At 49.1% G+C, this 23579-nt stretch overlaps 1 protein-coding gene across 1 annotated transcript in view; it reads left to right on the forward strand.

Moving 5' to 3' along the window:
* CRYL1 (crystallin lambda 1) overlaps nt 1-23579 on the forward strand; it is a 73748-nt gene that overhangs the window by 9283 nt on the left and 40886 nt on the right. The window contains exon 3 of the mRNA XM_082675590.1: nt 11467-11593. Coding sequence (XP_082531716.1) covers nt 11467-11593 — 127 coding nt within the window. The remainder of the gene's footprint in view (nt 1-11466; nt 11594-23579) is intronic.

Genomic DNA, 23579 nt, shown 5'->3' on the forward strand with positions numbered 1-23579 from the left:
AAGGTAAGATTTTGGGAGGAGATCCAGCCTCAGCGAGTTTGCGTGGGAGTCCTGGAGCGTAAAGTGCTCTGCAGAGTTTTCATCCCTGGAGGCTAGGGAGCTGCCTTCACACTCCTGCCTGGGTGTGACTCCCAGGCTTCTGGGTCCAGGGTGGTGCCCTGAGGGAGGGGGCAACGAAGAATTCACAAGCTGGGGGGATGGGCTGGTAAAGGGGATTCGGGGAGATCTGGGGGATCCCCCATGCCTCCACTGCAGAAACCATTGGGGAGTTTGAGGTAAAAACATTCTTTCCTGACTTATTCCCACTTTCATTCATTCAAAAACCCTGACTGAGCACCTCCTGTGTGCTGGGCACGGAGGCTGAAGATTAAGTGGCAAACACAATAGACTAAGACCCCAAACCTCGAGGGGAGGGGAGCGGAGGGGGTCGGACAGTCCAAAGGAGTCACTGGCATGCTTGGTGTCTCAGCGTCAGCTCTGGCAAACCAGGCAGCTGGCCAAATCCGGGCTGCGGTGTGTTTGGTGTATCCTGTGAGCTAGGATTGAATGTAACACTTTTAAGGATTATAAAATAAAAAAGAAGAAAAGTATGTAACAGAGACCTCATGTGGCCACAAAGCCTGAAATATCCCTATGTGGCCCTTTACACAAGAATCGCTCGACCCACGTGTTTAATAGTTGAGATTCCGGTTTCCACTCCTGACGTGTGGGTTTTCCCGGACCAAGCAGTTCTCCGACCCCAGTTGCCCGTCCTACGACTCAGCTCACTTCTGAGATGCCATCAGGCTCCGCAGGTGAGGGACTCGGTCCCGCGAGCCCCTCAATCCAGACGCCAGTTAAGCCCAGTTGTCACCTGTGCTCCCGCCCTGTGGATCAGAGGTTCCCACAGCCCCCTCCTTGGCTTTGCTAACTGTGGCTAGAGCGGCTCACGGGTCCGGGAGACTAGCTACTCACTAGATTTCTGGTTTATTACCTACGGTGTTAGGACTGCAAGTCAACAGCCAGATGAAGAGAGGCGCAGGGGACACGTGGAGGGGCGGGGAGTGTTCCTGCCCTCTGGGGACCCTCCCCTGAATCTCCACCTCTTCAACCTGGAGGCTCTCTGAACCCCCTCTTTGGGTTTTATGGAGGCTTCATCATTTAGGCACTGTTGATTAAATCCGTTAAATCGTTGCCCGCTGGTGACTGAACTCACTCTCCGCCCCCAGGTCGGGGCAAGGCTGTAATTACTGGGATGGTGCCACAGGCAACCAGCCCCTGTCCTGAGGGGCTTTCAAACGTCACCTCATTAACATGACAAAAGACACATTTGTTGCTCTCTTCACAGGAAGTTCCAAGAGTTTTTAGGAGTTCTGTGCCAGCTCTGTGAAGACCAGCTACATCTTTCTTGTTGTAAGTCACAGTATCACAGCAGTAGTAGGTGCTAAGAAGAAAAACAGTTTGCGGTGGTTTATCACGGTAGGGGTGGGAAAGTGTCCCCTTCTTCCCTTCTAGGTTCTTTGGCTGGTCTGATAATTAAACTGATACAAGGCAGATTAACAGGAGAAAACCAGATGTAATTATGTACAGAGGGGAGCCCCCCAAAGCCATCAGGACTCCCCAGGCTTAGCCGGGCAGCTGAGGCTTCTGTAAATCCTGCCTGGGCGGGACGTCAGGATACCGAGGAGGGAAGGCCTTTCCCGGGAAGGAGAGGAGGCCTTGGGATAACAAAGGCTGCCCTATTGTGCAGGGGTTTCTCAGGTAAAACTGTCTCTTCTGACCCAGGCCCCCTTTCCAATGTAAATGTAGGCAGTTGAGGGGGAAGGAAAGAGCCTTTCCTGAATCTGCTGGGTTTTGATTGCTTTTATCTCAAAACAGTCCTTGTGCCAAGGTGGAATATTTTGGGGTGAAAAAACCTGTTCCCCTTCGTTGCCTTGTGTGTTTGGTGACCTCTGAGCTCGAATGAGTTTGGCTGTAGTCTGTGGAAAGCCTGGGCCTGCACTGGACCTAGTGGAGTGTACTGCAAACTCTCCGCTGGGGGTTTTCTCAGTCATGCTCCTGGGTCGGGGGACTGAGGGTCTGACTTTGTCTCCTTCACTCCTGACCCAGGGTCTCAGACACAGGCCCCTCGTGCATGTACCCTTAGGACAACCCTGCCTTTTGCTGGCTTCAGTTCTTTTGTTTTTTTAGTTGATAAATATTTTTTTAATGAAACAGCTCCTTTTTAATACCTACATTTTCTCTTTTTATTTTATTTATTTATTTTTAAAATATTTATTTATTTATTTGGTTGCACTGGGTCTTAGTTGTGGCAGGCGGGCTCCTTAGTTGCAACTCCAGGGGTCCTTAGTTGCAGCTCGCCAGCTCCTTAGTTGTGGCATGCAAACTCTTAGTTGTGGCATGCATGTGGGATCTAATTCCCTGACCAGGGATCGAACCCAGGCCCCCTGCATTGGGAGTGCGGAGTCTTATCCACTGCGCCACCAGGGAAGTCCCTCTCTTTTTAAAACAGATCTTTTTATTTAGAGCAGTTTTAGGTTCACAGCAAAACTGAGGAGAGGTATAGAGCTTTCCTGTGTCCCCCCCAGCCCCAAACACATGCACAGCGCCCCCACTGTCAACATCCCTCACCGGATGGTACATTTGTTACAACTACAATGACACATCATCATCATCCAAAGACCACAGTTAACATCACAGTTCACTCTTAGTGTTGTATAGTAAGTCCCCTACACACGAGCCTTCAAGTTGCAAACGCGTGTTCGCATGTCCATCCACGTAAGTTAGTTCCCCTGTCCGGCGTACACTGTCACGTGTGTGCATCCTCTACAAGTGGACAGCCACTGTGCTTTTGTGTACCTTACTGTACAGTACTGTCTAGAGTACAGTAGCACAGTATCTTCATTTCAAGCCCAGGATGTCCGGAAGCAAGCATAAACGCAGCGGTATATATAGCTGATTGTGCTAGTTGGGTACCTAGGCTAACTTTGTTGGACTTACGAACAAACTGGACTTACGAACGTGCTCTTGGAATGGAACTCGTTTGTATGTAAGGGACTTACTGTACTTTCTGTGGGTTCAGACATATGGACATGTATCCACCATTATAGTATCGTAAGGAGAAGTTACTGCCCTAAAAGTTTCCTGTGTTATCAAATGAAACTTCACGTGCCTGTTGCACAGTGAGGCCCAAAAATGTCAGAGTATGGAGCAGAGAAAGGTTTACTGCAGGGCCAAGCAAGGCGAACCGGCGGCTTGTGCTCCAAAGACCCGAACTCCCCAGTGGTTTTTAGGGAAAAGTCTTTAATAGGCAAAATTTGGGGTGAGCGCTTCAGGGTGTGGGACTTCCTTCTGATTGGTTGGTGGTGAGGTAAGAGGGCGGAGCTCCAGGAATCGTGTGCTCAGCCTGAAGTTACCATCCTCCACCTGGGTTCTGCAGAAGAGCTCAGACAGGTATTGCGATGTGTATTCCTTGAGGAGGAAGGAGGAGGGACCCCGCCCCAAGGCTGCGCTATTTCCTGACCGCTCCTCCCTGGTCTCTGCATCCCCTCCCTTCCCTGATCAGCAACTGTTTGAAGCTACCCTTTGGAACTCAGGGAAGGTCTATGAGGCTGAACCCTTTTTCCTGCCAACAAGAAAAGGGGACACAAAAAGGCTTTTGTACCCGGGAGGGCCCCGCAGGGTCCTGCTCCATTTCACCTGTGCTCCCTCCTCCCAGGCCCTTGTCAGCCACTGAGCTCTATACTGTAGCAGTTTGGAATCACAGTCTGTAGCCTGTTCACGTGGACTTCTTTCATTTAATAATATGCACTTAAGTTTTCCCCATGTCTTTTCATAACTCATTCCTTTTAGCACCGAATAATACTCCATTGTTGGGATACACCGCAGTTTATTTATCCATTTACTTACCGGAGGACATCTTGGGCGCTCCCACATTTTGACAGTTATGAACCAAGCTCCTATAAACGAACATCCACGCAGGTGTTTGTATGGACATGTTTTCAACTCCTAAGGGTAAATACCAAGGAGTACAATTGCTGGATCATATGGTAAGAGTTTTTTTTTTTTTAATAGATTTCCCTTTTTTTAAAAAAAATACACTTATTTACTTGCTTATTTATTTTTGGCCGCATCGGGTCTTTGTTGCTGCACGCAGGCTTTCTCTAGTTACGGTGAGCGGGGGCCACTCTTTGTTGCGGTGCGCGGGCTTCTCATTGCTGTGGCTTCTCTTGTTGTGGAACACGGGCTCTAAGCACAAAGGCGAAGTAGTTGTGGCGCTCGGGCTTAGTTGCTCCGTGGCATGTGGGATCTTCCCAGACCAGGGCTTGAACCCATGTCCCCTACATTGGCAGGTGGATTCTTAACCACTGCGCCACCAGGGAAGCCCTAGAGTGTTTTCAAAAGACATCAAAGGAACAAGGCAGCACAAAGAACTTAGTATTTAATTTAGTGGAGGATGAAAAAATATTGGCAGTTAATCTAAGAAAGAAGTGGAAAATTTTATTTGCGCCAACCTGAGGGTTATAACCCAGGAAACAGTCTTTCAGAAAGTCTGAGGACTGTTCCTCCTGTTAGAGGTCAAAGCACAGTTGTGTACGTTTTTGGGATGAAGATGAAGGGTTATATGTCAAGTATGTATATTTGTTATTGAACTCACTGCTCAAAAGCCACTACTGGAGAGACCACTGTTGGTTGGAAAGGAGAGGTTGCTTTATTCAGGAGGGCGGCAACCTGGGGAGAAGGTGGGGTCATGTTCCAAAAAAAAAAAATCCAAAGATTCTCCTCAACCATGAAATTAAAGGGAGAATCATTGGGGGAGGGGTCAGTCTTCCTCATCTCCCACTGCGTGCAGACTTTCTTCTGATTGGTTGGTGGTGAGTAAAGGGCGGAGCTCCAGGAATCTTGAGCTCGGCCTGAAGTGGCCGTCCTCCACTGGGTTGGGGCCTTAGTTCCGGTAGAACTCAAGGTATTGTGATGTATGTTCCTTGAGGGGACCAGCACCCTGCCCTGGTTTCTCTGCCCTGGGCAGAGAAAAGTTTTATGTTTAAATTTTCCTTGAAATTTACAAATAAAGTTTATAAATGTATAGATTACATGTATAAATAAGTTCATAAATTAAATTTGTAAATAAATTCATAAATAAAATTCCTTGAAGCACGAATTTTATTTCATCAAGGTGATGTAGGGAGCAATAGGAATTTATCGTGAGTGTAACAACCGTTAAGGGGAATACAGTGTAAAGAACGCTGAGGAATTTATGGCGTTCCTAAGTAGGTGAAATTACACTGACTTTGATAAATTTATCTTTTGTTCCCACATTAGTGGTTTGTCTGAGTCGGGGCACAGGGAGTCCCTGTGGGGATGGTAGTGACAGTCGTGCTGGGCCTCACAAGCTGGGCTTTTACTTGGCTTTCTGGCAAGCGTGTTGGTGGAGGCGGTTTGGAGCTGAGAGTTTAGCTCAACAGCAGGCCCAGGGTTGGAGGGAAGCCCAGCCTGGAGAGGCGACCCTGAGCCAGCCCGGTGCGGGCTGCAGACCAGCTCGGAAAGGCCAGACAGTAGAGCTTTAGGCCTTTCAGTCCCTCCTTGTGGAGCTGAAGCTGCCAGTCCGTGTGCAAACAAGGGGCAGGCCTGCGTCCCAGCAAACTTAGTGTGTTAGCACTAGCTTTGGAGTCCATAAAATTGTCACACGTCACAAAGTATTGTTTGTTTGTTTGTTTCAACCATTTAAAAATGTAAAAATCGGGCTTCCCTGGTGGCGCAGTGGTTGAGAGCCCACCTGCCGATGTAGGGGACATGGGCTCGTGCCCCGGTCCGGGAAGATCCCACATGCCGCGGGGCGTCTGGGCCCGTGAGCCATGGCCGCTGCGCCTGCGCGTCGGAGCCTGTGCTCCGCAACGGGAGAGGCCACAACGGTGAGAGGCCTGCGTACCGCAAAAAACAAAACAAAACAAAACAAAAAATGTAAAAATCATCATTCTCTCTCAGGCCTTATGGGAACTGGACTGTAGTTTACTGACCTCTACACTTTTCAGTTCTGTTATCGTTTCATGTTTTATTTTGTAGACCTAGTTCCAGCGCAGCTGTAACCAAGAGCAAACTCTTATGATTCCTCATTGAAAAGTCCTTTGTCCTGCTTCTTGGGGTATTTGTATTAATAGGCCTTATTTTTTAGGTGTATCATTAAAGATCTTGGCCACTTTTAAAGTCCTTTCAGTTATCAGGGAGAACATGGGGAAATTATAAGTAGGGTTTTCTTGTTGCTTTTTTTTTAGGCCAGATTAAAGGCTTTCCTATTTTCCTACTACTTTGCTTAATTAAGATCTAATACTTTAAACTATTATTGGTGGCCAATTAGATTGGCCTGTAAGATTTTTCAACCAAAAAAAACAAAACAAAACAAAAAACACCAAACCAAAACAATTACTATTAGCATCCTTGTTATAGAACAAGCAAGTGTACTGAATTCTTATGTGTCTTAAGACTTGAGTACACACAGATCTTTCCTCATACAGTGGCTTTGTTTTCATAACCCACATATGTGTAAGTCGAGTTCACTTTAATATGCAGAACTGGTTGTACTTCTGACAGGAAGTGGGATTTCGGGATATCTTGTGACTGCCTCTGCTCAGATTGTTGCTGGCAAAAGCCTCCGGGAGAATTGGGTTTGAGTGCTGTCTGGTCACCCTCCTAGGTGGGGCACCACTCAGTTTTAGGTATTGTGACTAACGTAAGGCCACCTGCCCCCCTTTCTTAAATCAGGGGATTTTCCAAATGTGCCATTCCTGCACCGGAGACCAAGTTCAGAGCCTCGAATCCAAGCCTTACTTTTGGGAATATTTTGGTCAGGAAGATGAGTTCTGAGTGTCACAATCTTTTCAGCCAGGAAAGAATTGTCACTGCTTCTTTCAGTAAGAAAACCATCAGCCTGCAGGCCGAAATGGCTGTCGGCTCACGTCGACAGCAACACTGGGTGTTGGCTGTGGTCCTGAGAGGTTCAGGACCCCAAGATGAAGTATCCCTGGCCATGTCTTAGGCACGAGGCTTAAGGAGAACCAACTTTATCCTTTTGTCAAGAAGCATAAACGGTGTATCTTCCCGATTGGGTTAAATTGGCTGGTGGGTCGTTGTTGTGCTCAAGGAGCATCCTTATTATTTTTTAATACTTATTTATTTAGGCTGCATCGGGTCTTAGTTGCGGCATGTGGGATCTAGTTCCCTGACCGGGGATCGAACCAGGCCCCCTGCATTGGGAGGGCAGAGTTTTACCCACTGGACCACCCCAGGGAAGTCCCAAGGAACATCCTTTTGTGGCCCCTGTTCTGTGGTCCTTGTTGTCACACAGGTGAGGACAGAGCTGTGCCTTCCTCTCGGCACCCCTCGGTGTTTGATCTCCAAACACCAGCCAGGATGGGCACAGAAATAAAGCGATTCTTGTCCCCAGAGCCTAGAACATATTGAGCACTAGCTCAATAGTTGTTTTAACTGAGTCATAGGAACGTTTTCTAGAGTCTGTGGCTGTGTTTTTCACAGACTTTTCTGCCGTCTATCCCGCCCTTGCGGTTTGCCTCACTTACCATATTCAGTTCTTCTGAACATCCTGTAGTAGAAAATAAAATGTTGAAACTCTTTTTTTTTTTTGAGGTACGCGGGCCTCTCACCGCCGTGGCCTCTCCCGTCCCGGAGCACAGGCTCCGGACGCGCAGGCTCAGCGGCCATGGCTCACGGGCCCAGCTGCTCCGTGGCATGTGGGATCTTCCCGGACCGGGGCACGAACCCGTGTCCCCTGCATCGGCAGGCGGACTCTCAACCACTGCGCCACCAGGGAAGCTCCAAGTAGCTCCTATTTTTAATAAAAAGTTTGGTATTTTCCCACTTCAGAGACACTGAAAATGATAAAAATGAGATGAATGAATGAAAAGAAAGCGTCCGCACAGCATTCCACCGCAGGGGCCGAGGGCGCCGCGGCATGTCGTCCCGACGTAACTGGGGCCTTTGTGAGCATCAGCTTGACGCACTTGAGCATCCCTGGGCCCTGGGACACGTCTGGCCTGGCCCCTCGTTTCCCAGCTGCCCCCTGCCCTGTGCCTCTGTGATTTAGGATTTTTGTTGGCGGAGGCCAAGTAGACTTGCGTTCATGAGCTTGGTCCTGCCTGGCTCTGCCCTCCCGCTGCATCCTCTCCATCTCCAGCTGCCTCAGTGCCTCAGACCTCAGGGAAGAGGGGAGAAGTAGAAAAACCTGTCCCAAATCCCCTTGTCACTTCATAACAGGCTGACAGTGACGCTCCTCGTGGAGTTGGCCGCAGACAGGAAGCAGGCAGCGAGGACGGGGCTACAGGCGGGGTGCAGAGCACAGGACACCAGGAATCCTCTGAAACAGCTCAGTGCCTAGGTTGTTATATTTTAAACAATTTTATTAAGGAAATGCATGCATAAAGACAACTATTAACTAGAGTTTATAACCCAAACCCACAGTCTCCTGTCCTCCGTCCCTACACCAGGGCTTAGGATCTGACCTGGGAACACATTCTGCTGTTTGGGAAATACTTGTGTTTTATTTCTTTGATAAGTTCTTATCTTTTTAAATTAATAAATGTCTGTTTAAAATAAAATCTCAAAAACAGAAATATACAAAAAGATCACCCATTTTGGACCCTATACTGTTAATTGTTAACATCTTTTCTCCTAACTTTGCTGAAGTTAGGAGCCTTGAGTCCTGGTGCTGGGCTGCCCTCTAGTGGTCAGGCTGGGGCACTGCAGCCTCTCAGCGGGCGTTCTCGGCCTCCGAGTAGTGAGTGTATGAGGCTGAGAAGCCAGCTGAGAGTCGTACCTTTTCCAGGTATTTATGTTCGTCCCCTGCAAAGCTCGAGGCAGAAGTTCTTCCAAAACGCTCAATGAAGAATATTGGAACTCGTGTAACTAGCTTTTTTGGTTTGTTTGTTTTGGCTGATATACCACAGCTCTTCCAAATCATTTATATGATAAAACTCTCACAGATTCTGCCTCCTTTTAAAAAATTGAAGCCTGAGTCCCCTGCATGGTGATGGCCTGCGAGGGCTTCTTCGCGAAGCCATCCCAGAAGCAGGAGGGGCTGCGTCCGCCTGATGCGTCGTGGACCTGTTCTTTTTGCCTGAAGCTTCTTTTTGGTAAAATAATAAAGAAACCTGTATTTCAGCACATCTTTCCGTTTTTTCACAGTAACAGTAGCAAGAAAGTTTCTCTTCCTCAATTTGTAGCTAAAGCAAAATACAAAATGCACAGCTTTAAGAAAAAAACAGAACAAGGGAGCTGGCCGACCCACGTGGGCCCTGGTGCCTCAGGAGTACCGGCCTCCCCGGGACAGGGCAGGACAGGACAGGGCAGAACAGGACAAGGCAGGACAGGACAGGACAGGGCAGGACAGGACAGGACAGGACAGGACAAAGCAGGACAGGACAGGAGAGGACAGGACAGAGCAGAACAGGACAAGGCAGGACAGGGCAGAACAGGACAAGGCAGGACAGGACGAGCAGGGCTGCCCATGGGTTACCTCGGCTCAGGGATGCCCTGCAGACACCAGCCCAGGGCCGTCCCTCCTGTCCAGGCCTCACTCACATGATGCCCGGCCTTCCCGTGGTCTCCTGTTCCCGCAGTGCCTGGTGACCTGAGACCCAGACCCTCCAGGTAACTGGCCACGCTCAAACCATCGCCCCAACCCAGGGCCTCCCCGACCCCTGGCTGACACCCTGCGCCCAGGAGCGCCAACCCAACTTGTTCCCTCCAAAGGACTCCCCGACGGCTTAGTGATAAAACCTGTGGCCTGAAACCATGTGAAAGTGGCTGAGTCACTGGCAGAGAAATCCAGAGAATGTTCTGGAAAGCCTGTGCACGTTTGTGCGTGTGCTTACCTTGTGTATTTAACGTGTCGTGAGTTACAGCCACGCAGCCCTGGTCCACGTTGCGAGGCGCCTCCTTGTGCCCCTCTCCCCAGGGGCCCACTGAGGCTGAACAGCCACTGGTTTCTGGTTTTACCCACCATGGGCCTTGTTTCACCCTTTAAAGATTTTTTTTAAAAAAGTGTAATTTTAAAATACATATAACATAAGATTTATTGTCTTAATAACTTTTTGGTCCAGTTCAGTGATATTAAGCGCATTCACACTGTTGCACAGCCATCTGTCTCCATCACTCTTGTCATCGTCATCTTGCAAACTGAGACTCTGTCCCCATTAGACAGCAGCCTACTCCAGCCCCTGGCAGCCCCCACTCTCTCTCTGTGAAGTTGGTTATTCTAGGGACCTCATACAAGTGGAATCGTACAGTACTTGTCCTTTTGTGGCTGGCTGTTTCACTGAGCATAATGTCCTCAAGGTTCATCCATGGTGTTGTAACCGGAAGTGGGGTCCGGCCACTCGCCACTCAAAAGCCAATAAAGAGGCCAGGCTGGTGGAAGGGAAGGTTTGCTATATTTTGCAGGCCAGCAGCCGGGGTGGGGGGCGGAGGGAGACGGACGCCTGTCCAAAGGCTGACTCCCCCCGCTGACAACCAGGGGGCAGGAGCTTTTCCAGACAGCTTTTATTCTACCGGCAGAAACAGCACAGGCAGCTCTGACAGTCACCATGAAATTGGTCATCGCTGATCTGACCGACGTCATCTTGATTGTTTTAGGTACAGTTAAACTTCAGTTCCACATTCGGTTTGCTTCCATCTCTTTGAGGCCAGTTCTCGGAATTGTGGCAGCTTCTGTCATGGCTACAGTCTGGTCATCATGGAGTTAACTTCTTTCACCCGGTGAGGGTTTCAGTATCTGCAAGACAGCTCACAGGATACGGCTCAGAGTATTATCTCTATCCCTTAAGGGGGAACTAAAGGTCCTTGACTATGCTTAATGACTAAACTATTATTTTTTGGTCTCCTTTGACTGTTTTCCTTTGTTTCTGCATTTTCTCACTTCTCTGATTAAACTTATTCTTTGGCTAAAGTTTTTCCACAGACAAAAGGCAGGCTGAGGACATAGCGTCCTGCTGCGTTTCAGTGTAGCCTGTGTCAGGGTTTCCTTCCCTCTTAAGGCTGAATAACATTCCATTGTGTGGTTGTGTATCAATTCATCCGTCTGTGGACATTGGGTTGTTCCCCTCTTTTGGCCACTGAGCAATGCTGGTATGGACACTGGGGTACAAATATGTGTTTGAGTCCCAGCTTTTAGCTTTTGGGGGTATACACCCAAAAGTGGAGTCACCAGTTCATGATAGTCCTATTTTTAACTTGTTGAGAAACCACCCAACATCTGCCCCCCTGGCTGCAGCTTTTGCATTCCAGCCGGCAGTGCACAGGGTTGTTTCTCCACATCTCCGCGAGCGCTTGGTTTCTTCTCTCTTCTGTTCCCCGTCACCATCCTAATGGGCGTCCCGTGGTTTTGATTTGCATTTCCCTGCTGATGAGTAACGTAGACCTCTGTTTGATTTTGAATTGTTTCCGAATACTCACGGCTCACTCTGCACTGCTTTCCAGAAAAGAGATGAAGTTGCTGGAGCAGTCGGGCTCCCTGAAAGGCTCGCTGGGCGCCGAGGAGCAGCTGTCACTCATCAGCAGTTGTTCCAACATCCGGGAGGCGGTAGAGGGCGCCCTGCACGTCCAGGTGAGTGGGGACACCTGCCCGCCGGGGTTGGAACAGCTAGCCTTCCAGCTCCTTGGGTCAAAGGCAGTCGAAGGCGTGGGCATCGTGTACCTGCAGGTCAGGATGCCGTTCACGTGACAGGAAACACTGTCTTTAACCGTCTGGTACATGGGCTCCCGTCAAACCCCTGGGATAGTGTTATCTTTCAGAGGTGTTAGAACGTTGAGCAAAAATACATTTTCTGGACAGCTGACACTGTTATTTTGTTCTTCTTCTAATTGAATGAGAGATTATGTTCATGTTCTCATATGCAATTGTGTAAAAGCTGAAAGAAATCACCCAAAAGAAACCCTTTTGTTTCTTGTGGCATTTGCATTTAGTTTTTCCAACAACGTCACTCAGCAAAAGCAGGCTCTCTGGAGGCCCTGTTCCCACCGCCGAGGATGCTCCAGGCCGAGCGGGAGGTGCCCTCACAGGGTCCAGCCCACCCGGGCCCACAAGCAGCTCCTGCCCCACTGAGACCCCGGTGTCACCCCGGCTTCTGAAATGTGACACTTACTGCCCAGGGTTGACGCGGGCTTCGCTCCGGAGCCTCTCACTGTCTGTCCAGTCAGTGCTGATGTTTCGTCTGCTCTGTGACGATGGTTGAGCTGAGAATGTGGGAGCAAACCCGGGGCCCGAGCGTGTTTCCTGGTCCGGAGACCAAGGGCCTGACGCTCCTCCAGTTCACACAGCAAAGCTCCCCATCTCCTCCTGGTCTTTCCACCCGGATCTCGTGACACCGAGGGCTCTGAGGGGCCCCGGCGTTACTGCTTAGCCTTCCTGACGTGGCCCTGAGCGCCCAGGGGTCCTCCCAGCACGGTCCCCGCAGAGGAGGGTCTTCACGTGGTTAGCTCGTTTTTAAGGGAAGTGTCTTCTCTTCTGCGACCCTGCTGGAGGAGGGGGATGTAGGTCGTGCAGCTCGTGGTGCCAGAAGAGACCCCCTGCAGGGGCGAGGGGACAGGGGACCGAGGGCTCCAGAGCAGACCTCGAGCCGCCCGCCCTGTACTGAGCAGCTGTGAGGGCCTTTCTGCGGCTTCCTGACCCGACCCCTCGTCCTGGTCCGGCGAGGGTGGGACACCCATGCCTGGTTCGTCGTGGTCACATCAAGTGACCCTAATGCAAGGCCAGGCTCCGTTGCCTCCAATGAGAACATCAATAAATTCCTTTTTGGGGTCAATTTGATATATAATATTTCTGCGATGGAAATGAAAGTTTATAATGACACGTATGATGACCTGACATGTGAACATGTGACCACAGAACACTCGTTCAGACTCTTAACGGTGTCTGACTTGGCGTCTGTCTTCACTAAGTGACTTGAGCCTCTTTTCTTTTTTTTTAAATTAATTAATTTATTTTTGGCTGCATTGGGTCTTGGTTGCTGCTCGTGGGCTTTTCTCTAGTTGCGGCGAGCGGGGGCTGCTCTTCGTTGTGGTGGGTGGGCTTCTCATTGCAGTGGCTTCTCTTGTTGCAGAGCATGGACTCTAGGTGTGTGGGCTTCCATAGTTGTGGCTCGTGAGCTCTGTAGTTGTGGCTCGCGGGCTCTAGAGCGCAGGCTCAGTAGTTGTGGTGCACAGGCTTTGTTGCTCCGCGGAATGTGGGATCTTCCCGGACCAGGGATCGAACCCGTGTCCCCTGCATTGGCAGGCGGATTCTTAACCACTGCGCCACCAGGGAAACCCGCAACTAATGCATCTTAATTTCACCTTATGTTTTCCAAACAAATGAGAAAATAAATCCCCCCCAATCAAAACCTGCGTGATGTGATACCATGTGTTTGTTAAGTTATATTAGGTTTCTAAACATTTATTTTAAAGAATAAAGAAAGTTTGGGAGAATCCTACTCGGGTCCATTATTCCAAAAATGTTTTAGTACTTTCCTGTCTTTGTATTTCTTTCCATTTCTTCTGTTTATTTTCTCTCTTTCTCTAACATACTTAACATTATACTGTAAACAGAATTTTGCCTCACGGTTTTTCTTTAGGACTTTACAGCCTCTCTTGCCTTCCTGTCTCTATCAGATAGAAGTATAATTTTTGGACTTAAAAAAAAACTGTTATGTTTATCATGTGATATCTAACCTGAGAGAACCTTCCATCTAAAAATGACCTCGGGGCTTCCCTGGTGGCGCAGTGGTTGAGAGTCCGCCTGCCGATGCAGGGGACACGAATTCACTCCCCGGTCTGGGAAGATCCCACATGCCGCTCAGCGGCTGGGCCCGTGAGCCATGGCCGCTGAGCCTGCGCGTCCGGAGCCTGTGCTCCACAACGGGAGAGGCCACAGCAGTGAGAGGCCCGCGTACCGCAAATAAATAAATAAATAAATAAAAATGACCTTGAAGCTGAAGGGCCAAGGCCACGGCTGCATCCGCCCCCGCCAGCCTCGCGGCAGCTCCCCGTCCTGCTGCCCGGAGGCTTCCTGCCAGCCCAGCCCTTCTTAGCAATTCCTTATGTTTCCCTTTTTCCCAATTATAAAAGGAAAAATTCTCATTGTAGAGAAATTAATCCAGGCTACTTGGAGACTTTTCTGTAATAAAAAGAGAATGATCATTACTTTAGTGAATTGTCCAGAGTCAGGAGGCAGAGCGCGTGAATTAATACAAACAATGCTTCCACCGCAAACCATCCAGTTGTGGGATTTACTGAGTCCCGAGGGTCACAGCCCCAGAAATGTGAGCGTAGTTCTTTGTGGTCAGTTTGTCTTCTACCCAAACCCCAGCGGACGGGAGCCTGGGTCAGAAGGTTTCCTAACACTCTGCTGAAATGTGGGAGCGTGCAAGAATGGAACCTGAATTTCTAGAACTTAGTGCAATTTTGAAATCAAATCTTGCCTGGCAAGAGAATCTACCGTGCTGGAAAAATAAGTTTATTCTGAAAAGCCCGTCTAATGCATTGGCTGTTACAGAGCATCAAGGCTCGCTAGCTGTGGTACAGAGGCTTCATCTTACCTCTGGAATTTCAGACCTGAGATCAAGGTAGCTGGTAGGAGCCCTGGGAATGGTCATGGAATTAAGTATGAGCTTTAAGTGGACTTACCTTACACAAGCAGGGCAGCAGCCGAGATCTAGAAGTAAAAATGATATTTATCCATGTGGATGTGAGAATTTGCATCTGAACCTTACCTGTAAAATTTAGAAAATGCTAGTCTTTTTTTTTTGGCTGTGTTTGGTCTTCGTTGCTGCGCGCGTGTCCCCTGCATTGGCAGGCGGATTCTTTCTTTTCTTTTCTTTTTTTTTTAAAGAAGATGTTGGGGGTAGGAGTTTTTATTAATTGATTTATTTATTTTTGCTGTGTTGGGTCTTCGTTTCTGTGCGAGAGCTTTCTCTAGTTGTGGCAAGTGGGGCCAGTCTTCATCGCGGTGCACGGGCCCCTCACTATTGTGGGCTCTCTTGTTGTGTAGCACAGGCTCCAGACGCGCAGGCTCAGCAGTTGCGGCTCACGGGCCCAGCCGCTCCGCGGCATGTGGGATCCTCCCAGACCAGGGCTCGAACCCGTGTCCCCCGCATTAGCAGGCAGATTCTCAACCACTGCGCCACCAGGGAAGCCCGGCAGGCGGATTCTTGACCACTGTGCCACCAGGGAAGTCCATGCTAGTCATTTTGGTAAGGACTTGGAGACTGTCAGTAATTACAGGAAGCAGTGTTCACGATAAATACTACAGTTTAAATGTGTACATTTTCTTAAAGAATGCAAGCTTGCTGGACTTTTGGTCTTGGTCCACTGAGGCTCAGAATGATCCTCCTTTTGGTGGGTTGTGGTCGGAGTGGGAGGGTTGTGTTCAAGTGTGGCGGGAGCACATGGGGCGACCAGCACTGAGAGTGCACATTGAAACTCGAATTTCATTTTTCCTGTTCATGTGTGTGTGTTTTAATTTGTAAAATCAGGCTATAATTTACATACAGTAAACTCTGGCAGTTTTAGTGTCCAGTCCTGTGTGTTCTGAGAAATGCGTGAAGTCAGGTCACCCCACCCCCAGCTTTAGAGCATGCCCGTCACCCCACAGAGTCCCCTCCTTCCCCTTTGCCATCAGCCTCCCCTCCCCATCCCAGGCCTGCAGCCACTGCTCTGGTTCTGTCCCTAGAGTTTTGCCTGTTCCATAATGTGGTATAAGGTGGAATCACCAGGGCTTGCACATGCTTTGTTAGATTCATACATAAATAGGTCATGAATTAGGTGCTCTTGTAAAAGGTACCTTCAGAAATTTTCAACTCCTAATTGCTCGCTGCTAGCAGATAGTAATATAGTTACAGTTAAAAGTGTGTTGTTTCATTTATTTAAATTTGGGAGGATTTTCCATATATCTTTGTTATTGATTTCTAGTTTAAGTCCATTATAGTCCCAAAACGTACTTTATGTCATTTCAATTCTTTGAATTTGTTGAGGCATATTTTATAACCCAGGATATAGTTTATCTTGGTGAATATTCCATGTGCAGTTGAGAAAAATGTGTATTCTGCTGTTGTTGAGAGGAGTGAACGTAAATATCAACTAGGTCATGTTGGTTGATAGTGTTATTCGGGTCTTTTTTTTTTGGCTGCGTTGGGTCTTCATTGCTGCGCGCGGGCTTTCTCTAGTTGTGGCGAGTGGGGGCTACTCTTTGTTGGGGTGCATGGGCTTCTCATTGCGCTGGCTTCTCTTGTTGTGGAGCATGGGCTGTAGGCACGAGGGCTTCAGTAGTTGTGGCACGTGGGCTCAGTAGTTGTGGCTCACAGGCTCTAGAGTGCAGGCTCAGTAGTTGTGGCACACGGGCTTAGTTGCTCCGAGGCATATGGGATCTTCCCGGACCAGGGCTCGAACCTGTGTCCCCTGCACTGGCAGGTGGACAGGTGTGAGCTGTGCTCTGTCTGTACCTCCTGGTGGCCTAGGCCCTCCCGCCAGCTCACACTCAGCAATTTGTTGGGCTTTGGGTTGACTTATCACCTGCTTTAGTAGTGCCTGCAGTTTTCCTCTGAGCTCTGCCCCAGGGGACAAAGCCTCCAGTCTCTCCTTGGAGAGGCCCGTCTTTCCTCGGATTTCAGGTTATTGGGTTGTTCTGTGATCTCAGCTAGGTCCAAGAAAAGTTACGATTTTGTAATTTATCTGGCTTTTCCTTGTTTTTAGGGTGGGAGTGAAGTTCTCCACTGCTTTCACGTCCCCATAGGGGACGTGAGTTTTATAAACTGGAATATAATGTTTATATTTAAAATAGGAATAACATTTCTTCAAACATTTTTTGTTGTCCTAAAAATTTCAGAAGTGGTTCACACTTGTTGGAGAAAAAAAAAGAAGCATAAAGTTGTATATGAGGGGGACTTACCTGGTGGCGCAGTGATTAAGAATCCACCTGCCAATGCGGGGGACACGGGTTCGAGCCCTGGTCTGGGAAGATCCCACATGCCGTGGAGCAACTAAGCCCGTGCACCACAGCTACTGAGCCTGTGCTCTAGAGCCTGCGAGTCACAACTACTGAAGCCCGGGTGCCTAGAGCCTGTGCTCCGCAATAAGAGAAGCCACCGCAATGAGAAGCCCGTGCACCACAACGCAGCCAAGAATAAATAAATAAATAAATTTATTTTTTAAAAAGTTGTTCGCCTCCCAACCCCTGGGGGTGAGTATTGTGAAGAGTTTGGAGTTTATTTATCCAGAGTTCTACAACTCTTGTAATCATATATTACAGACTTAACATTTTCATAATAGGAATCCTATTATGATATAATGTTTTACGACTTGATTTTTGTACTTAATAATACATTATGATTGTTTTTTTCCATGTCCTTGTATACTGATCTACCTAGTCGTGTATTTTCTATAGGTTAGGAAATCATTCATTTGTACACTGTTCAATTATTAGCTAAATAACGTGTTTTCACAGTTGAACATTAATGTTTAGAAATAAAACAGTTTAACACATTGAAATAATCTTTATAGTTTGAAGATTAAGAATACAAAGTAAGGCACTGTACATGGTATTGTCTTGGCCCCTGAAAGTTTGTGTGCTAATAAGGTTTAATATACGGGTCGGCAAATTTTTAAAAAATAAAAGGCCAGCGAGTAAATGTTTTAGGCCTTGAGGCTGAGGACAGCCTCTTGCATATTTTACAGTCCTTCAAAAATGTAAAAGCCATCCTTGGCTGTGGGCCATGGACTGAGTTGGCCTGGGTCATAGTCTGCTGACCCTGCTCCAATATGTTGGAGACGTTTTCTTTCCCCAATATTGAGGACTGGCTTCGGATAGGGAAAGACTTTCACCAGTCAGCCTGGCTAGAGGCTCTGGGGGCCTTTCTGCCCTTTTCTGGAGATCTTATCTCTCTGTAATTCCCGTTAGCAGTTTGCCTCGTCCTCTCTTGCTCCCCCTGGTGTCCATGTGCGGCACTGCAGGGTCTCTGGCGCCTCAATGAGCTGTTCCCGAGTCCCCTTTGTTCTCAGCGGCCCCCAGGCATCCAAGGTGTACCATCCCCGTCAGCGCTGAGTCAGGTAGACTGAAACCAGCCCCTCGCAGCCCGCGAAAGCAGGCCTGTGGGTGTGCAGCGTCCTCCCGAGGAGAAGCTGTGGGTTGGGCCTTTCCTTCTGGTCCTGAGCGTGACGGCTTAGGGGAGGGGTCTCGTAGATGACACCCACTTCCACGCACTTGTTCTTGGCTTTGCGCCCGCCTGGTCCTGCGACTTCCTAAGTGGCTTCTGGAGTTCTCACAAAGGCTTTCTGGGCTGAGGTTGTTGCTACGATTTTGTCTCCGGGGCTTCCTATCCCACCGTCTTGATGATGTCACTGTAAGAGTTGCACGACAGAAGAGACAGATCTGGGCATCAGGGATGCCACGCCACGCCATGGCCCGATGTGAGCTCGTCTGTACACGCCTGTCTTGTGCGCTTTCTCTGCGAGGCCCCTGCGTAGGTGGGATTCGGTCGATCGAAATCAAATGCCGTTTAGAAAACGGCGATCTTACTGCTGCTTGCAGTATTTTACTTTGACAAAAGAAACTTGGTTGATGATCGCCGTGTATCATTCTTCTGTGTTTTGAGTTACATTTCTAAGGGCAGGTTCATTAAAAAATGGAACCACGAGGCGTAGGCCCCTTTCTGGCCCTTGGTGGCTTGTTGCTGGCCTTGTGAGTTCCCGGCCATTAAGAGCGGCTCATTAAGACAGTGGATTTCAGGCTCACCAGTATTGGGTACATTGATCTTTAAGATGCTTATTAAATTGATTAATGAAAACAGGCATTTCATTATCCACATTTGTAACAACAAACGTGTCATTGTCCCAACGTTGACATTTTTAATTTGGTTCCAAAATTACTGTGAAACTAAATGAGTGACCCTACTTCCCCCTAAACTTAAAAAAATAGAAGCTCAGATCTTCGTGCCCTGGTCCAGGAGGATCCCACGTGCCGCGGAGCGGCTGGGCCCGTGAGCCATGGCCGCTGGGCCTGCACGTCCGGAGCCTGTGCTCCACAACGGGAGAGGCCACAGCAGTGAGAGGCACGCGTACCACGAAAAAAAAAAAAAGAGCACTGCAGGACTCTTTTGGAAAGATGGGGTGACGACATTATAGCAAAAACTGGAGAGTTGACATAACGTTGACTGTATATAATATAAATCTAGATAGAAATCTAGATATCTATATGTATCTAAACCTTTCTTTATATAGACAGAAACTTAATTATCCCTTATGCCTTAGAAGTTGTAGGTTGCTGAATTAATACTCAAAGTCAAAATCAGCATGTGTCTAATATAAACATATTTATTTTATGAAATCTGTTAGGTGGAGTATGTAGATACCAACTAAGGAAATAATTTTCAATCTTATTGCTCAGTTAAAAACATGGTAAGTCCATTTGAAAGTGGCCATGGCATGCATATTTAATGCTTGGGAAATAGTAAATACTTTTGCAATTGTAATATTAGCCTCTAGTTATTTTCCCCAAAGTGTTTTCCCTTTTTGCTCTTGGTGGTGGGTGGTCATTGTTGACCGAGAACCTTAGGTACCATACAGCACGTCATGGGGTCCTACCTTTCTCAGAGGTGTATTGTAAGGCATATGAGGGAATCTGGGAATTTAATATTACAAAACACCCAGGAACACCTGGGGCATAACTCCGTGCTGGTGAAAGTCCGGGGGCCCAGCATCCTGCCCCAGGAGCCTTGGGGGCCCCGGGCTGGCGTTTGTTTCCCCCCAGCTCTCGGGCCCCTGCTGTTCCTGGTGCCACAGGCATCCAGGGCTCAGAGCTGCTTACTCGGAGCCACCGCGGTGTTTATTTTCATCTGAAAGTCAATATTCAAAGGCTTGTTGCCCGGCGTATCTGTTTGAACAACTGGGGAAATGGTCAGAAGGTTTCTTTCAAGTTGGTGGCTGTCACCTTTTAGGAGCTGGGTTGTGCTGTGTCAGACCCGGCCGCCCAGGGCAGAGCGGCCTGCCTGTCACTCAGGAGCCTAGTCGCCAGCACGCACCAGCCGCACCTTTGTGCGAGGGACCGAGCTCCTGTCGTCCTGGCCGAGCTTCCCCTGGCCCACGGTGTGTGTTGCGATCGGGTGGGGAGCCTGCGAGGGGTGGTGACTCAGCCAGGCCAAGGCGGAGGCCTTCCTGGAGGAGGTGCTTTCACGCTTGGAACACTTTACGACATCCCTTCCTGCTATTAATCCGTGTGTTACGGGGAGTGTCGGGGCTTTCCTGCGTTGCTTCAGCTGAGCCACTGCCTCTCATCACGTGAGCTGCTGGTGGTGTGAGGGCTTGTCCCCTCCGGGGGAGGCCCCCGCACTGAGCGGCCCCCATGTGCCAGTGTGGCTCTGGGGCCGGACCCGTGGCTGAGGAGGGGCTGGGGTTTTGGCTGGGAGGGCTTGGGGGGAGGGGGAGTTTCCCGTGTCCCCTGTGGGCACAGCTGGTCTCAGCAGCCGGGGCCCCCCTGCACCTGAGGGGCAGGAGGCTGTGTTTATTCCAAGTCGTCCTCCTGTCCTCTTGTTCTTTCCTAAACTGACCCTTGGAATACTTGGTTTGGCTGTGGGAAAGTGTTACTAGTGACAGTCATTTATATGGGTGGAATTCCATGCAATAATTATGCATAAAGCCAGTTGGTTATGGAAAAAGTGCAGGAAAGTATGAAACACATATTATCACTGCCTTACGACCCTGACTCTTTTCTGCCCTTAAATGGAGCGATTCTCAGCAGCTGTGGCTGAGGTCCAACTGCTGCTCTTTGTAGAATGCAGGGCCACATACCCACCACGCTTTTTCGTTTGTACCCTGATATATATATATTTTTTAAACAAATTTTATTTATTTATTTATTTATCTTTGGCTGTGTTGGGTCTTTGTTGCTGCGCGCGGGCTTTCTCTAGTTGCAGCGAGCGGGGGCTACTCTTCGTTGCGGTGCACGGGCTTCTCATTGCGGTGGCTTCTCTTGTTGCGGAGCATGGGCTCTAGGCACGTGGGCTTCAGTAGTTGTGGCACACTGGCTCAGTAGTTGTGGCTTGTGGGCTCAGTAGTTGTGGCGCACGGGCTTAGTTGCTCCGCGGCATGTGGGATCTTCCCGGACCAGGGCTGGAACCTGTGTCCCCTGCATTGGCAGGCAGATTCTTAACCATTGCGCCACCAGGGAAGCCCCTGTACCCCGATATTTTTATTAACTGTCTACTGTCTCCCTCACCTCTAAATAGGGAATCCCCTTCTTCAGAGATTAAGAGATGGAAACTGATGTCTTTTATGAAGAGCGTTGAGAGTACAACTGAATTACCCTGTGACTTAGGTCCAATTAACCAGATACATTTTGGGTACTTTCCTGAGACGTTATTCCTGAAATGTTAGAATAGGTGAGAGTCATTGTTCTAAAAATGAGTTATCTTGAGTCCTGCCACCTCACAAATTAGCTGTTTCTGTTTTTCGCTTTCTTTTGATCCTTACAGAACTTTGCGAAACTTTGTATTGTGTTTCCCCACCCCCACCTGAACCGAGGGTCTTGTTCCACGTTCCATTCCTGCTTCTGGGATAGAGACTGTGTTACTGTCAGGTCGGCGGTGCGGGTGCTGGGCATTGGGCTTGGTCCCCTGGCTGTGTGGCCCCCATCCCGTGAGGTCACAAGAGCCGTCAGCACAGAGGCCCCGGGCGGTACCAACGGCTGAATCTGGCCACATACAGTTTAAAAACACAGTTGTTTGAATGGCTCACTGCTGTTTGAAAGTCAGGATACTTTCACATACGGCGTAGTTTTCTAGTGGCTCTTCAGAACCTGATCATCCGGCAACTGTGAGACTGTTCTCGTTGCACCCTGTGCTTCCTTGTAATTTATTTTTTATTTAAAAAAACTTTTTTGGGACTTCCCTGGTGGTCCAGTGGGTAGGACTCCGCGCTCCCAATGCAGGGGCCCTGGGTTCGATTCCTGGTCAGGGAACTGGATCCCACATGCATGCTGCAACTAAGAGTCCGTGTGCTGCAACGAAGACCCAGAGCAGCCAAAATAAATAAAAATAAAAAAAAAAACTTTTTAAATTTAATTTTTATTAAAAAAATTTAAAAAAAAATTTTGGCTGTGCTGGGTCTTAGTCGCGGCGCAGGATCTTTGTTGCAGCACGTGAGATCTTTAGTTGTGGCACACGAGCTCTTAGTTGCGGCATGCACGTGGGATCTAGTTCCCTGGCCAGGGATCAAACCCAGGCCCCCTGCGTTGGGAGTGCGGAGTCTCACCTACTGGACCACCAGGGAGATCCCCCAGTGCTTCCTTAATCCTAGACCCCAGGTCATTTTCATGGTTTTGCACTGTTTTCCTTAGAATGGAGAGGAAAGTGAAGTATCTCTTATATCCGTGTCTCAGGAAAACAGAAACTAGATTGGAGACGAAGGATTTCCCACCACGTGGCTTAGTTCATGTGCTCCCTGTCTGAGCTGGGGGGACCCCTGTGTGGTTTGCTCCCTCCCGCCCCCCATCCCTACAGGCCCAGGTCTCACCCCCAGATCCTGACATCCTGACCGTCCTGATGGCACGAAGAGGCACAGAGTGAGTCCAGAGACAGGTTCCAGCTTCCAGGCGCTCCTGCCCCTCCCCCTCCCTCCCATCCCCTGCCTGACGCCCCTCTCCTGGACCCTCCTTTCCCCAGCGACCAAGACCCACGCTGCCCGCACCTGGGAACTGGGGACTGGGGAGCGTTCCAGTACCGTCAGCCCCTCCTCCGCGCCGGGGGCCGCCCAGCCATCCAGCCCGATCGTGAAGGAGGCACGTTTTTCTTACATTCATGTGAGTGGCTAGGGTGTGCGATTAAGCATTGACCTTCTGTCCTGTATGGCAGGTGTACCATCAGACACACACACACACACACACACACACACACACGGCCTTTGACGCACATCACCTTATTTTCTCATCAGAAGTATTTACCAGTCTCTCCCTGTGCAGAGCCCTGAGTTCCGTTTCCCTGATCACCTGAGAGGTTGGATACTTGAGCTGCTCCCCCTTCCCTCTTCCTTGGTTTTCTGGTGAAGTAACTGTCATACTCTTTGCCCATTTAAACAAAATACTGTAACTTTTCTTTACTGATTTGTAGCAATTATTTAAAAACCTTAGGTACAAAATCCTTTATTTTAATATTTAATCAGTTTCCAGGCTGTGTTGCTTGGTTTATGCTGTCTTTTTATGAACATACTTTTTTTTTTTTTTTTTTGCGGTACGCGGGCCTCTCACCGTTGTGGCCTCTCCCATTGCGGAGCACAGGCTCCGGACGCGCAGGCTCAGCGGCCATGGCTCACGGGCCCAGCCGCTCCGCGGCATGTGGGATCTTCCCCGGACCGGGGCACGAACCCATGTCCCCTGCATCGGCAGGCGGACTCTCAACCACTGTGCCACCAGGGAAGCCCCATTTTCTCCTTGAGTAAAGCTAAGCACCGTGTGTCTTAACAAACTTCTGCTACAATGGCTGGAAAGTTGCAGAGCGTGAACCAATTTGTGCAGTGATCTGACTTTTCAGGGAAAATGCTGGGAAAAAACACAGGTGCCAATAAATGATTAC

Source organism: Grampus griseus (genome assembly GCF_964374135.1).
Source record: "Grampus griseus genome assembly, chromosome: 18".
NCBI lineage: Eukaryota > Metazoa > Chordata > Mammalia > Artiodactyla > Delphinidae > Grampus > Grampus griseus.